We start from the raw sequence: 14457 nt of genomic DNA, 5'->3' as shown, positions 1-14457 counted from the left end.
GGCTCAGTGGGAGAGAAGCTGAGAGCAGGGCCCCTGGTTACCCCTGTCAGAACTGGGGTAATGATTTCCCACAGTTAGTAACCGGGGTAATGATTTCCCAGTCAATAACTGGGGTAATGATTTCCCACAGTCAGTAACCGGAAGTAATGATTTCTCAGTTAGTAACTGGGGTAATGATTTCCCAGTCAGTAACTGGAGGTAATGATTTCCCACAGTCAGTAACTGGAGGTAATAATTTCCGTCAGTAACTGGGGTAATGATTTCCCACAGTCAGTAACTGGGGTAATGATTTCCCACAGTCAGTAACTGGGGTAATAATTTCCCAGTCAGTAACGGGGGTAATGATTTCCCAGTCAGTAACTGGGGTAATAATTTCCCAGTCAGTAACGGGGGTAATGATTTCTCAGTCAGTAACTGGGGTAATGATTTCCCGCAGTCAGTAACTGGGGTAATGATTTCCCACAGTCAGTAACTGGGGTAATGATTTCCCACATTCAGTAACTGGGGTAATGATTTCCCACAGTCAGTAACTGGGGTAATAGACCTCCACCCTCCAGAGTGAGTGTGCAGCAGACCACAGTGTCGGTCGGGCAGGACGCGGTGGAGGGCGAGGGGGTGTCGGTGACACGGTGAGGCAGCCATACTCACCGAAGTCCAGGATGTAGAGGTCAGAGTGATCCATCAGGTTGAACTCATCGCCCATTCCTTGCTCCGGGCACGGACTAGAGGACAGAGAGGGAGGAGTCAGGCTGATGGGCAATGCGGAGGGAGGTGCTGTCAGATATGTCCTTGCTGTTGTTTCCCCAACCCTGGCCCCTGCTTACCCTCACAGCACCGAACACAAGCTGCACCGCACCCCGCCAGTCAGGGGCCGCACGACAGCCCAGCCACGAGGACCGAATGGCCAACCCTTGCTCCTATTTCTGTTCTTATTGGTTACCCCGCTAGAACATTGCAGCACGGTGGCGCAGTGGTAGAGTTGCCGCCTCACAGCGTTGGAGACCCGAGTTCGATCCCGACTACGGGTGCTGTCTGTACGGAGTTTGTACGTTCTCCCTGTGATCTCTGTGGGTTTTCCCCGGGTGCTCCGGTTTCCTCCCACACTCCAAAGACATGCAGGTTTGCAAGTTAATTGGCTTCTGTAAATTGTCCCTTATGTGTGTTGGGATGGAACTAGTGCACAGGTGATGGCTGGTCAGTGCGGACTCAGTGGGCCGAAGGGCCTGTTTCCACGCTGGATTAAACCGTAGGAGATCTGAAGATGAGACCCAGCCTACAGTAGGGGTGGCAGTGCGGTAGGGGAGTAACACAGCAACATCATCAATGCAGATGTAAAGGTGTGTCCTCTAATCCCAACCGCTCTCTACTCCTTCAGAACTGGTCTGATGAGGGCAGAGTGCCTGGCGTTCTTCGAATCGAGAAGCAAAGAAGGGCAGGTACTGTTTAATATACGAAAAGACACAAAGTGCTGGAGTAACTCAGCTGGTAAGGCAGCATCCCTGACATATATGGATAGGTGAGGTTTCAGGTTACGACCCTTCTTCAGGGATTGTGTGGAGGGTGGGAAAGAAAGCAGGGAAAGGGGAGAGGCAGGTCAGAGCCTGGCAGGTAATAGGCCGACACAGGTGAGGGGGGTTGATAGGCAGATGTTTGGAATAAAGGCCGAGGTAAGAAAGGAAGGTGTGAGACAAGCTTGAAGAGTTTGGCAAGAGGGGGAGGGGGGGGACAAAATAGGTGGGAGTCCAGGTGGTTTCCTGAATGTGGTGGCACAAGTAGAAGGAGTGGTGAAGTGGGTATTTCGCATGCTTGCCTACATCGTTCAGGGCAGTGTCTCCAGGAGTTAGGATGTCATGTTACAACTGTACAGAATATTGGAGCATTGTGTGCAGTCCAGGTCGTCTGGCAATAAGCAGGATGTGATGAACAGCCCCAATTTCGCATCCACTTTTTGCACACCAGGGGCAACTTACGGAAGCCAATTAACCTACAAACCTGCACATCTTTGCAATGTGGGAGGAAACCGGAGCACCCGGAGAAACCCATGTGGTCACAGGGAGAACATACAAACACCACACAGGCAGCACCCGAGGCCCAAGATCATACCCGGGTCTCTGGCACCGTGAGGCAGCAGCTCTACCCGCTGTGCCACCCTGCCAAGTGGGGCCCCACCCTTGCCCCATCTCAACCCCACCCTTTACCTTCTCACAGCCCCCACTTCAACGTCTACCCCCATATCACCCTCCCCTCACTCCACTTCGTCCTCTACTTCCCACCTCATGCAGATCCACCATCCCCTCTCTTGCCCCCCTCCCTCAATGGGGAGCAGAAGGATGGCTGCACTGACCTGGTGCCACCGAAGAGGACGACTTTGTCTCCCACCATGCAGCAGCATTGCCTCCTGCGGGGACAGGGCCCCTTCCCCTTGGGCTCCACCTTCAGCCACGTCGCTGTCTCTGAAATGGAGGCATCTCGTCAGCCTTGTCACAGACAGCACCGGCCACTGGCCCACACACACACGGACACACACACGCACGCACACGCGGACACAGACACTCGTGCACACACAGGCACACACACGGACACACAAAGACACGCGGACACAGACACACATGCGCACACACACACACGCAAGCACACACAGACACGCGGACACAGACATGCGCGCACACAGACACACACGGACACGCACGCACACACGCACGGACACAGACACACGTGCGCACACACACGGACAGACACTCGTGCACACACAGGCACACACACACACACACACACACAAAGACACGCAGACACAGACACACACGCACACACAGACACACATGCACACACACAAAGACACGCGGACACAGACACACACGCACACACAGACACACACGCACACACACAAAGACACGCGGACACAGACACATGTGCATAGACATACATACGCACACACACACACACACACGGACACAGACGCGCAAGCACACACAAACACGCGGACACAGACACGCGTGCACACACAGACACGCGGACAAAGACACAACCCACACAGGGACACAGACACGCTTGCACACAGACACACACAGACACAGACACTGGCGCACACACACAAAGACACGCGGACACAGACACACGTGCACACAGACACACGGGCACACAAACACACACACGGAGACACGCAAGCACACAATGACACGCGGGCACACACACCACACACACACGCGCACACAGACACGCGGGGACACACAGGCACAGACACGCAGACATACACACACACACACACATACCCCACACACCCCCCACACACACCCATCACCAGCAGAGGCACAACCTTCCTATTTAAAATCCTGAACTCTACAGCACAGAAACAGGCACTTCAGCTTAATTTGACGTGTTAGCCGAAGTGCCTTATCGAACTAGTCTCATCTGCCTGCATTTGGCCCAGAAACCCACCAAACCTTTCCTACCCATAAACCTGTCCAAACGTCTTTAGAGATACAGCGCTAAAACAAGTCCTTCGGCTCACCCAGTCAGCACCGACCAGCAACCACTTCGTACACTACCACTATCCTATACACTACGGACAATTCGCAATTTTACCAAAGACAATTCATCTCCAAACCTGTACGTCTTTCGAATGTAGGAGGAAACCAGAGCACCCGGGTAAAACTCACGTGGTCACAGGGAGAACGTGCAAACAGACAGCACCCGTAGTCAGGATTGAACCAAGGTCTCTAGCGCTGTAAGGCAGCAACTCTACCGCTGCCCCACCGTGTCGCTCCTCAATGAAGTTTAGGCAATGAAGTAATTGTAATCGCTTCTACTTCCTCTGGCAGCTCATTCCACGTGCTCACCACCCTCCTTGTGAAAAAGGGTATTCCTCAGATCCCCTTTAAATAGAGTCATGGAGTGATACCGTATGGAAACAGGCCCTTCGGCCCAACTTGCCCACACCGGCCAACATGTCCCAGTTACACGAGTCCCACCTGCCTGCGCTTGGTCCATATCCCTCCAAACCTGTCCTATCCATGTATCTGTCTAACTTTCTTAAGCAATGGGATAATCCCAGCCTCAACTACCTCCTCTGGCAGCTTGTTCCATACACCCACCACACTTTGTGTGAAAATGTTACCCCTCGGATTCTTATTAAACCTTTTCCCCTTCACCTTAAACCTATGTCCTCTGGTCCTCGATTCTCTTACTCTGGGCGATTCTGTGCATCTACCCGATTTATTCCTCTCATGATCTTGTACACCTCTATAAGATCACCCCTCATCCTCCTGCGCTCCAAGGAATAGAGACCCAGCCTACTTAACCTCTCCCTATAGCTCACATCCTCTCGTTCTGGCAACATCCTCTTAAATCTTTTCTGAACCCTTTGAAGCTTGACAATATCTTTCCTATAAAATGGTGCCCAGAACTGAACACAATATTCTAAATGCAGTCTCATCAACGTCTTATACAACTGCAACATGACCTCCCAACCACTATACTCAATACTGATGAAAGTCAATGTGCCAAAAGCCTTATTTGACCACCTTATCTACCTGCGACTCGGCCTTCAAGGAACCATGCACCTGCACTCCTAGATCCCTCTGCTCTACAACACTCCCCAGAGGCCCTGGGGAGTGTTGTAGGTCCTGCCCTGGTTAGACATCCCAAAATGCAACACCTCACACTTCTCTGTATTAAATTCCATCAACTATTCCTCCGCCCACCTGGCCAATCGATCCAAATCCTGCTGCAATCGTTCACAACCATCTTCACTATCTGCAAAACCACCCACTTCTGTATCATCAGCAAACTTGTTAATCTTTCCTCTCTCACCTTAAAACCTGTGCCCTCTAGTTTTAGACTTCACTACCCTGGGGAAGAAAGACTGCGACCATTCACCTTATCTATGATTTAATAAAATTTGACAAGGTCACCCCTCAGCCTCGTGCAATGAAAGCGAGCATACCATATATTTACGTGACATGAGATAACCTTCTTCACTGTCCATTACACCACCAATGTGTACAGGAACTGCAGATGCTGTTTTAAACCATAGACACAAAAAGCTGGAGTAACTCAGTGGGTCAGGCAGCATCACTGGAGGAAAGGAATAGATGACGTTTTGGGTCGAGGTCCTTCTTCAGATAAAGGATCTCGACCTGAAACGTCACCTATTCCTTTACTCCAGAGATGTTGCCTGACCTGCTGAGTTACTCCAGCTTTTGTGTCTATCCTCTCACTACATCACCAACGTAGGTGTCATCTGCAAAACCTACTGATCCTGCCTTCCACATTCTCATCAAATCATGTGAATATTATGGGGTCCAGCAGCAGTCCATGTGGCACACCGCTTGCCACAGGCCTCCAGTCCGAATAGCAGTCAACTGCAAAGGTGGGCCAAGGCCCTGGAGAGTGCTCACCTGGATTGTACTTCCACAGGTCATTGAAGTGCCAGTCGAGCCGTGCATTGTACCCTCCGAAGATGTACAGCTCACTGTTGTAGGCAACTGCAAGGGGGCAGAGAGCAGAATAGAAGTCAGGCAGAGGGCCTTAGCAGCCCCCACAAGCTCACCATGTGAGTGGGGGTGAGGGAATGACTCCCCCCTCCCCACTCCGGGCAACAGCACCAGCTATCTGAACAGAGCACTGGCCCAAGCAACAACTGCCCAACCCGCACTGCAACAGGGAAATAGGATCCCCAGCACAGCCCTGCATACAAGGCCGCGCTCTCTCACCGCCACCCCACCTGTGGTGCTCTCTCAGTACCACACCTCCCACTGTGCAACGCACACTCACCGCCACCCCTCCTACACAGCAATGCTCCCTCACTACCACCCCCCCCCCACTGTGCAACGCACACTCACCGCCACCCCACCTGTGGTGCTCCCTCACTACCACTCCCCCACTGTGCAACGCACACTCACCGCACCCCTCCTGCACAGCAACGCTCCCTCACTACCACCCCTGCAATGTGCAACGCACACTCACCGCCACCCCACCTGTGGTGCTCTCTCAGTACCACACCTCCCACTGTGCAACGCACACTCACCGCCACCCCTCCTGCACAGCAATGCTCCCTCACTACCACCCCCCCCACTGTGCAACGCACACTCACCACCACCCCACCTGTGGTGCTCCCTCACTACCACTCCCCCACTGTGCAACGCACACTCACCGCACCCCTCCTGCACAGCAACGCTCCCTCACTACCACCCCTGCAATGTGCAACGCACACTCACCGCCACCCCACCTGTGGTGCTCTCTCAGTACCACACCTCCCACTGTGCAACGCACACTCACCGCCACCCCTCCTGCACAGCAATGCTCCCTCACTACCACCCCCCCACTGTGCAACGCACACTCACCGCCATCCCTCCTGCACAGCAATGCTCCCTCACTACCACCCCCCCCACTGTGCAATGCACACTCACCACCACCCCTCCTGCACAGCAACGCTCCCTCACTACCACCCCCCCCCCACTGTGCAATGCACACTCACCGCCACCCCACCTGTGGTGCTCCCTCACTACCACTCCCCCACTGTGCAACGCACACTCACCACCACCCCTCCTGTACAGCAATGCTCCCTCATTACCACCCCGCAATGTGCAATGCACACTCACCGCCACCCCTCCTGTACAACAATGCTCCCTCACTACCCCCCCCCCCAATGTGCAACACACCCACTGCCACTCCTCCTGCACAGCAATGCTCCCTCACACTTGCCTCACCCACAGTCTGGCACACCGTCACTGCTCCTCCCCCACGGTGTGGTGCTCCCCCCCTTTTCCAGGCTTATGTCTGCGCCCGGGTGGGATTAGAAAGGGACTACGGGCTGTCCACAGGCACCCTGGGGGGGATTTTTGGGACCGCTGGGCACTGGGGGGGGGGGTGGAATCCATCCTCAATGATTGTAATATAGCTGTATATTGATATTGAAGAATATTTGTTTTCCTTTGTGCTCTGGTGGTGGGTATTGTTTTGTATTGTAAATATTATTCTTGTAAATATTTGATTTAAATTATTTTTGGTTAAAACAAAAGTCCCATGCCTCCACCCTAGGGTACTTCTTGAAACGCTGGGCACCGCCGGGGGTGGAAAGCATCCTTGACAAGCATGGTGATATAGTTGTTTCGTCTGAAGAAGGGTCTCGACCTGAAACGTCGCCCATTCCTTCTCTCCTGAGATGCTGCCTGACCTGCTGAGTTACTCCAGCATTTTGTGAATAAATACCTTCGATTTGTACCAGCATCTGCAGTTATTTTCTTACACTAGTTGTTTAAGAGTGTATTTGACATTTAAGAATATTTGTTTAGATAATTGGGGGATTTTGTACTATGGTGGTGGGTTTGTTTGGTATTGTTATGTATTTGTATTTATTATTCTTGTAATAATTGATTCACTTATTTTTTTGTAAAAAAAACCCCCAAAAACGGTCCCTCATCACCACCCCCCCTTCCACAGTGCGGCACTCCCTCCACCACCCCCCCTTCCACAGTGAGGCACTCCCTCCACCACCCCCCCTTCCACAGTGCGGCACTCCCTCCACCACCCCCCCTTCCACAGTGAGGGGCTCCCTCATCACCACCCCCCCTTCCACAGTGAGGCACTCCCTCACCACCACCCCTCCTCCCACAGTGAGGCGCTCCCTCCACCATCCCCCCTTCCACAGTGCGGCACTCCCTCACCACCACACCCCCCCTTCCACAGTGAGGCACTCCCTCACCACCACCCCCCCTTCCACAGTGAGGCACTCCCTCACCACCACCCCTCCTTCCACAGTGAGGCGCTCCCTCACCACCACCCCTCCTTCCACAGTGAGGCACTCCCTCCACCTCCCCTCCTTCCACAGTGAGGCGCTCCCTCCACCACCCCTCCTTCCACAGCGCAGCGCTCCCTCCACTTGTAACTGGCACCGATCCCCTTCCACCCTTGAGCCAGTATGGGGCCCGGCCCGTGAAGGCTCTCCCGTCCCACCCCAGGGCGCGGACTCACAGGCAGAGTGGCTGCGGCGACCTTCGGGCAGGAACTGGGCGGCGGGCAGCTCCAGCCAGTGGTTGGTCTCCGTGTCGAACACTTCGATGCGGTTGCAGTAGATCTCGTTGTTGGAGTGGAAAGGTCCAAAGCGATCGGCCCTGCCCCCAAACACGTACATCCGGCTGCCCAACACCGTGGCCGAGTGGAAGTCTCTCCATCTGGCCGGGATTCCCTGGGAGTGGGGTGGGTGGGTTCAGGAGGGGGGAGGGGAGAGTGGGAATGGGTGGGATCAGGAGGGGAGGGGAGGGGTGAGTGGGAATGGGTGGGATCAGGAGGGGAGGGGTGGGGTGAGTGGGGTGGGTGGGATCAGGAGGGGAGGGGTGAGTGGGAATGGGTGGGATCAGGAGGGGAGGGGTGAGTGGGAATGGGTGGGATCAGGAGGGGAGGGGTGAGTGGGGTGGGTGGGATCAGGAGGGGAGGGGAGGGGAGGGGTGAGTGGGAATGGGTGGGATCAGGAGGGGAGGGGTGGGGTGAGTGGGGTGGGTGGGATCAGGAGGGGAGGGGTGAGTGGGAATGGGTGGGATCAGGAGGGGAGGGGTGAGTGGGAATGGGTGGGATCAGGAGGGGAGGGGTGAGTGGGGTGGGTGGGATCAGGAGGGGAGGGGAGGGGAGGGGTGAGTGGGGTGGGTGGGATCAGGAGGGGAGGGGTGAGTGGGGTGGGGGGGATCAGGAGGGGAGGGGAGGGGAGGGGTGAGTGGGAGTGGGTGGGTTCAGGAGGGGAGGGGAGGGGTGAGTGGGAATGGGTGGGATCAGGAGGAGGGGAGGGGTGAGTGGGGTGGGTGGGATCAGGAGGGGAGGGGTGAGTGGGAGTGGGTGAGTTCAGGAGGGGAGGGGAGGGGTGAGTGGGAATGGGTGGGATCAGGAGGAGGGGAGGGGTGAGTGGGGTGGGTGGGATCAGGAGGGGAGGGGTGAGTGGGAGTGGGTGAGTTCAGGAGGGGAGGGGAGGGGTGAGTGGGAGTGGGTGAGTTCAGGAGGGGAGGGGAGGGGTGAGTGGGAGTGGGTGAGTTCAGGAGGGGAGGGGAGGGGTGAGTGGGAGTGGGTGAGTTCAGGAGGGGAGGGGAGGGGTGAGTGGGAGTGGGTTCAGGAGGGGAGGGGTGTGTGGGGGTGGAGGTGAGGAGGGTCGAGAGTCGGGGACAAGAAGTTACCGGATTGCTGACAAACAGAGTCATTAACAATCTAGGTGCGCGGAGAGCTGGCTTAGGGAGATCATCTGCCCCTGGCTCTGGGGAAGTCCTTACCAATCACACTTCGACGCCACAGATGGCTGTGGAGGCCGTCATTGGGTATTGTTAAAGCCGAGATTGGCAGGCCCTTGATTGGTAAGGGTCATAGAATCATAGAGTCATAGAGTGATACAGTGTGGAAACAGGTCCTTCGGCCCAACTCGCCCACACCGGCCAACAATGTACCAGCTACATTAGTCCCACCGGCCTGCGCTTGGTCCATAACCCTCTAAACCTGTCCTATCCATGTACCTGTCCAACTGTTTCTTAAACAATGAGGTAGTCCCAGCCTCAACGATCTCCTCTGGCAGCTTGTTCCATACACCCACCACCCTCTGTGTGAAAAAGTTACCCCTCAGATTCTCATTAAATCTTTGAGGACGATGCCAGACCACTTGTTCCACCTTGCCGTGAACCTTGTCAATGTGCCCGTCCTGAGCTTAGTACAATGCAAGCGTGTTTTTATCCACTCTGTCAGCTCCTTGAGCCGGCAGCAGTTGCCTCAGCCCCGGAGGGAGGGGAAGATTTCATCTTCGAGCCCTGCCCCTTGGTCGGCCCCCGTGTGCATTCCTGATAGAAGAGATCGATGAGAGCCTTGCACATAGTCCTCTGTAGCCTGAAGGAAGGGAAGCCTAGGGCGGTCACAGTGGCGCAGCGGTAGGGTTGCTGCCTTATAGCGAATGCAGCGCCGGAGCCTTGGGTTTGATCCCGACTACGGGTGCTGTCTGTACGGAGTTTGTACGTTCTCCCTGTGATCTGCGTAGGTTTTCTCCAAGACCTTCGGTTTCCTCCCACACTCCAAAGACGTACAGGTATGTAGGTTAATTGGCTTGATAAATGTAAACATTGTCCCTAGTGGGTATAGGATAGTGTTAGTGTGCGGTGCTCGCTGGTCGGCGCGGACCAGATAGCACCGAAGGGCCTGTTTCCGCGCTGTATCTCTAAACTAAACTAAAAAAAGCCCCCGTTGCCCTCTCTAAACCACCCAGATCTGTCAGAATGAATCGCAGAACCAGCTTCTGTGCCAGTGCCCACAGTGGGTGGAACTCCGTCTGCGCTAACCCTCAGTTCAAGCACGGCATCAGCCTCGAGGTGGGGAACAAAATATGATAGTGCAGAGCAGTCATAGTTCTGCTACTCAAGGCAGGCGATCTCTGCTGTTTTAGAAACTGCCTCCCGGTCTCTCTCCTCAGCACAAACTACAAAGTCGTGGCAAGGACGATAGCAAACGGTTTGTGCTCAGTGCTGTCCCAAGTGATCCATCCCAAACAGTCCTGCGTGGTCCCGGACAGGTCCATTCAGGAAACATCCATCTGGTCCGGGATCTGGTTCACCTATCTCAGAGGGTTGGTTGTGCTCAGTCACCTTTCTCTCCCTTGATCAGGAGAAGGTATTTGACATGGTGGATCGTGTCTATCTTTTTGGACTCAGCAGATAGTCGGACTACATTTTGTATCCCGGTTCCAACTCTTCATTCACGCTGCTGTGGAGTGCCTCGTGAAGGCACCTTAGATGGGACCTCTTCACTTTGATGGGAAGGCACCTTAGAATGGACCTTAGATGGGACCTCTTCACTTTGGGAGGGGAATGCCTCAGGGATGGCCCACGTCTGGATAGTTATATTCGGACTGCGTGGGACCACTGTTATGTCTTCTACAGAGGTGGTCTTCAGGTCTGGCTCTGCACGAGCTGGGTGTGGAGGTGATGTGGATGATGGGCTCCCCATGGTCACCGACCCTGTTGACCTGCAGACAATGTCCTCTGCCAGAATTACCTGGGAAAAGTGTTCTTGGTAGTTTGGTGATGGGTGGACTCTCTGCTGTTGGAGACGAGACCGTTTGCATGGAGCCCCAGGTACTTCCTCTACCTGAGAGTCCATCTGAGCCCCTCTGAAGACACCTGGCTAATGAGCTGGCAGAACCCACAGACCAAGGTCCTTACCCGGTTAGGGCCTGGACTGACCGGCGCCCCATCTAGACAGTGGTCAGTCGCACCTGGAGAGCTTTCCCCACAGGGGCAAAGCATTGGTCATCAAACAGCTGGTGGCCTTTATGCTCAAGTATGGTTGATCACCTTGGTCCCACCATCTGTCTTTGTCACCATGATCCAGAGGAAATAGTGGATTTCCTCATAGATCATAGGAGCAGAATTAGGCCATTCGGCCCGTCGAGGCTACTCCGCCATTCAATCATGACTAATCTATTTCCTTCTCAGCCCCATTCTCCTGCCATCACTCCATTTCTGCTGGTGCAATAGGAAACACTGGATCTCTGCTGCGGTTTTGAGTCTCCTGATCGGAGAGGGCGGTCTGTTGCTGGTGTGCGTACGTACCCAGGTGGTGGCTATCTACTTCAGGACTCTGCAGAGATACCCGTCCACTGGGCATCTTCAGGGCTGATGGGCATTGGACACACAGCTCCCAGAAATGGGCATCAGCCATGCTGCGCTGCAGGAGACCCTAGTTTTAGCTGGGTCTATTCAGAGTCCACAATATTTTCACCTTTCGTCAGAGCGCTGAATCTCTGATGGAGAGGGGCGTATTGATGGAGAGTGGCTGGTCCCTATCCTGTCAGGCTAGGGATTGAGCTGGCTAGCAAACGTGCACCAATCCCGACCAGGCCTTCCCCCGCGCAGTTAGAATTGCTCATCGGACCCAAGCCACTGGGAGCCAGTTACAAAGTCATACAGCACGGAAAAACGTCCATCGGCCCATGCCGACCACGATCCCCCATCCGAGCTAGTCCCATTTATAGAATATAGAACAGTACAGCACAGCACAAGAAGGGTCCGATTAGAAGGATGAGAGGAGATCTTATCGAAACGTATAAGATTATTAAGGGGTTGGACACGTTTAGAGGCAGGAAACATGTTCCCAATGTTGGGGGAGTCCAGAACCAGGGGCCACAGTTTAAGAATAAGGGGTAGGCCATTTAGAACTGAGATGAGGAAAAACTTTTTCAGTCAGAGAGTTGTGAATCTGTGGAATTCTCTGCCTCAGAAGGCAGTGGAGGCCAATTCTCTAAATGCATTCAAGAGAGAGCTGGATAGAGCTCTTAAGGATAGCGGAGTCAGGGGGTATGGGGAGAAGGCAGGAACGGGGTACTGATTGAGAATGATCAGCCATGATCACATTGAATGGCGGTGCTGGCTCGAAGGGCCGAATGGCCTCCTCCTGCACCTATTGTCTATTGTCTAAGAACATCAGCATATAATGTCTGTACCAGACGATGCCAATGCCTTCACTTATCTAGCACTATAATCCATATCCCTCCATATCCCTATCCAAAATCTCTTAAATGTCACTATGATGTCTGCTTCATCCACCAACCTCAGCAGAGCGTTCCAGATAGTCACTACCCTCTGTAAAAAAACAGCACATCTCCTTTAAACTTTGCATCTCTCATCTTCAAGCAATGCCCTGTAGTATTTGATTCTTCTATCCTGCGGAAAAAGTTCTACTAGCCACCCTATCTGTGCCTCGCATAATTTTATGTTCTTCTATCAGGTCTCCCCACAACCTCCAGCATTCAAGGGAAAACAATCCAAATCTGTCTAACTTCTCCCTGTAGCTGATACCCTCTAATCCTGGGTATTTATTCACAAAATGCTGGAGTAACTCAGCATTGCTGGAGTAACCCTGCTGAGTTACTCAGCATTTTGTGAATAAATACCTTCGATTTGTACCAGCATCTGCAGTTATTTTCTTACACCCTCTAATCCTGGCATAATTCTGGTGAACCCCCTCTGTCCTCCCTAAACCTCCACATCCTTCTGGTAAACGGGGTGACCAAAACTACATGCAATACTCCAAATGCATCCTGGTCAAAGTCCTCTAAAGTTGCGTCATGAATTCCTGACTGTTTTACTCAATGCCCTAACCTATATGCGAAGCATACCGTATTCCATCTTTACCACTCAATCTTCTTGTGTTGCCACTTTCAGGTAGTTATGGATTTATAGACAATAGGTGCAGGAGGAGGCCATTCGGCCCTTCGAGCCAGCACCGCCATTCAATGTGATCATGGCTGATCATTCTTAATCAGTACCCCGTTCCTGCCTTCTCCCCATACCCCCTGACTCCGCTATCCTTAAGAGCTCTATCCAGCTCTCTCTTGAATGCATTCAGAGAGGATTTGTAGCCCCAAGATCCCTCTGTACATCAACGCTGTTCAGGGTCATACAATTAATTGCATATTTTCCTTCTTATATTTGACCTCTCAAATACAACACCTTACACTTGCTTGGATGAAACTCCATCTGTCAGTTCTCCACCTATTTCTGTAGCCGATTTATATCCCACTGTGAGGCAGCAGCTCTCCTGCTGCAACTCAGAGGTGCAGTGGTTGAGTTGCTGCTTTACAGCACCAGAGGCCTGGGTTCCAACCCGACTGCAGGTGTTGTGTGTACAGAGTTTGTAAGTTCTCCCTGGGACAACGTGGCTTTTCTCTGACTGCTCCCACATCCCAAAGGCGTGCAGGTTTGTAGGTTAATTGGCTTCTATCAATTGTCCAGAGTGTGTAGGATGGATGTAGTGTTCCGGTGATCGATGGTCACCGGTTGGCGTGGACTCAGTGGGCCGAAGGGACTGTTTCCACGCTGCATCTCTAAACTAAGACAGCCTTCCTCACAGTCTGTGACCACAGCAATCTTGGTGTCGTCTGCAAACTTACTAACCAACCCGTTTACATCCAGATCATTTATGTAGAACACAAACAGCAGAAGGCCCAACGCGGATCTCTGGGGAACTCCCACTGGTCACAGACCTCCAGCTGAGTATTGTCCTCCACCACAACCCTCTGTCTCTATCAGTGGGCCAGTTATGAATCCATACGACCAAGTTCTGAGAACTGTGGGCATCGAGAAGGGTCCAGCTCATCCTGTTTGTTGTTTGCAAACCGCATGAATAGCAGAATGGAAAATTTAATAAATATGATTATGGAATAAGAGCACATTTGATAAGGAAAGGAAAAGGGTTAGACAGAGACTGAAGCTCTCTCATCGCTGTAACATCATGCACTCGGGTTCAAATTCAGAACAAAACTCCCTCTCAGTCCGTGGTACGGGTTGGGCTTTTCAGGGAAGTACTGACATCTGGTGGTAGTCAGCAGTACTGTAGGTGATCGCTGAAGATAACGAGGGATGGATGGGGCTGCACAAAGCTCCGTTATATCAGTCACAAGGAACTGCAGATGCTAGTTTACAACAACAACAAAAAAAACAA

General features: G+C 53.2%; 1 protein-coding gene across 3 annotated transcripts in view; it reads right to left on the bottom strand.

Annotated features, from left to right (window-relative positions):
• klhdc3 (kelch domain containing 3) overlaps window positions 1–14457 on the bottom strand; it is a 48526-nt gene that overhangs the window by 4346 nt on the left and 29723 nt on the right. For all 3 annotated transcript variants that reach the window (XM_078398880.1, XM_078398882.1, XM_078398881.1), the window contains 4 exons: window positions 7972–8185; window positions 5397–5483; window positions 2345–2453; window positions 649–722 (listed from right to left, as the gene is read on the bottom strand). In XM_078398880.1, the coding sequence (XP_078255006.1) occupies window positions 649–722; window positions 2345–2453; window positions 5397–5483; window positions 7972–8185 (484 nt within the window). The remainder of the gene's footprint in view (window positions 1–648; window positions 723–2344; window positions 2454–5396; window positions 5484–7971; window positions 8186–14457) is intronic.

This window comes from Rhinoraja longicauda, chromosome 5 (genome assembly GCF_053455715.1).
Source record: "Rhinoraja longicauda isolate Sanriku21f chromosome 5, sRhiLon1.1, whole genome shotgun sequence".
Classification (NCBI taxonomy): Eukaryota; Metazoa; Chordata; class Chondrichthyes; order Rajiformes; family Arhynchobatidae; genus Rhinoraja; species Rhinoraja longicauda.
The sequence above is the reverse complement of the archived record's forward strand: the minus strand, read 5'-3'. Positions and strand labels throughout refer to the sequence as shown.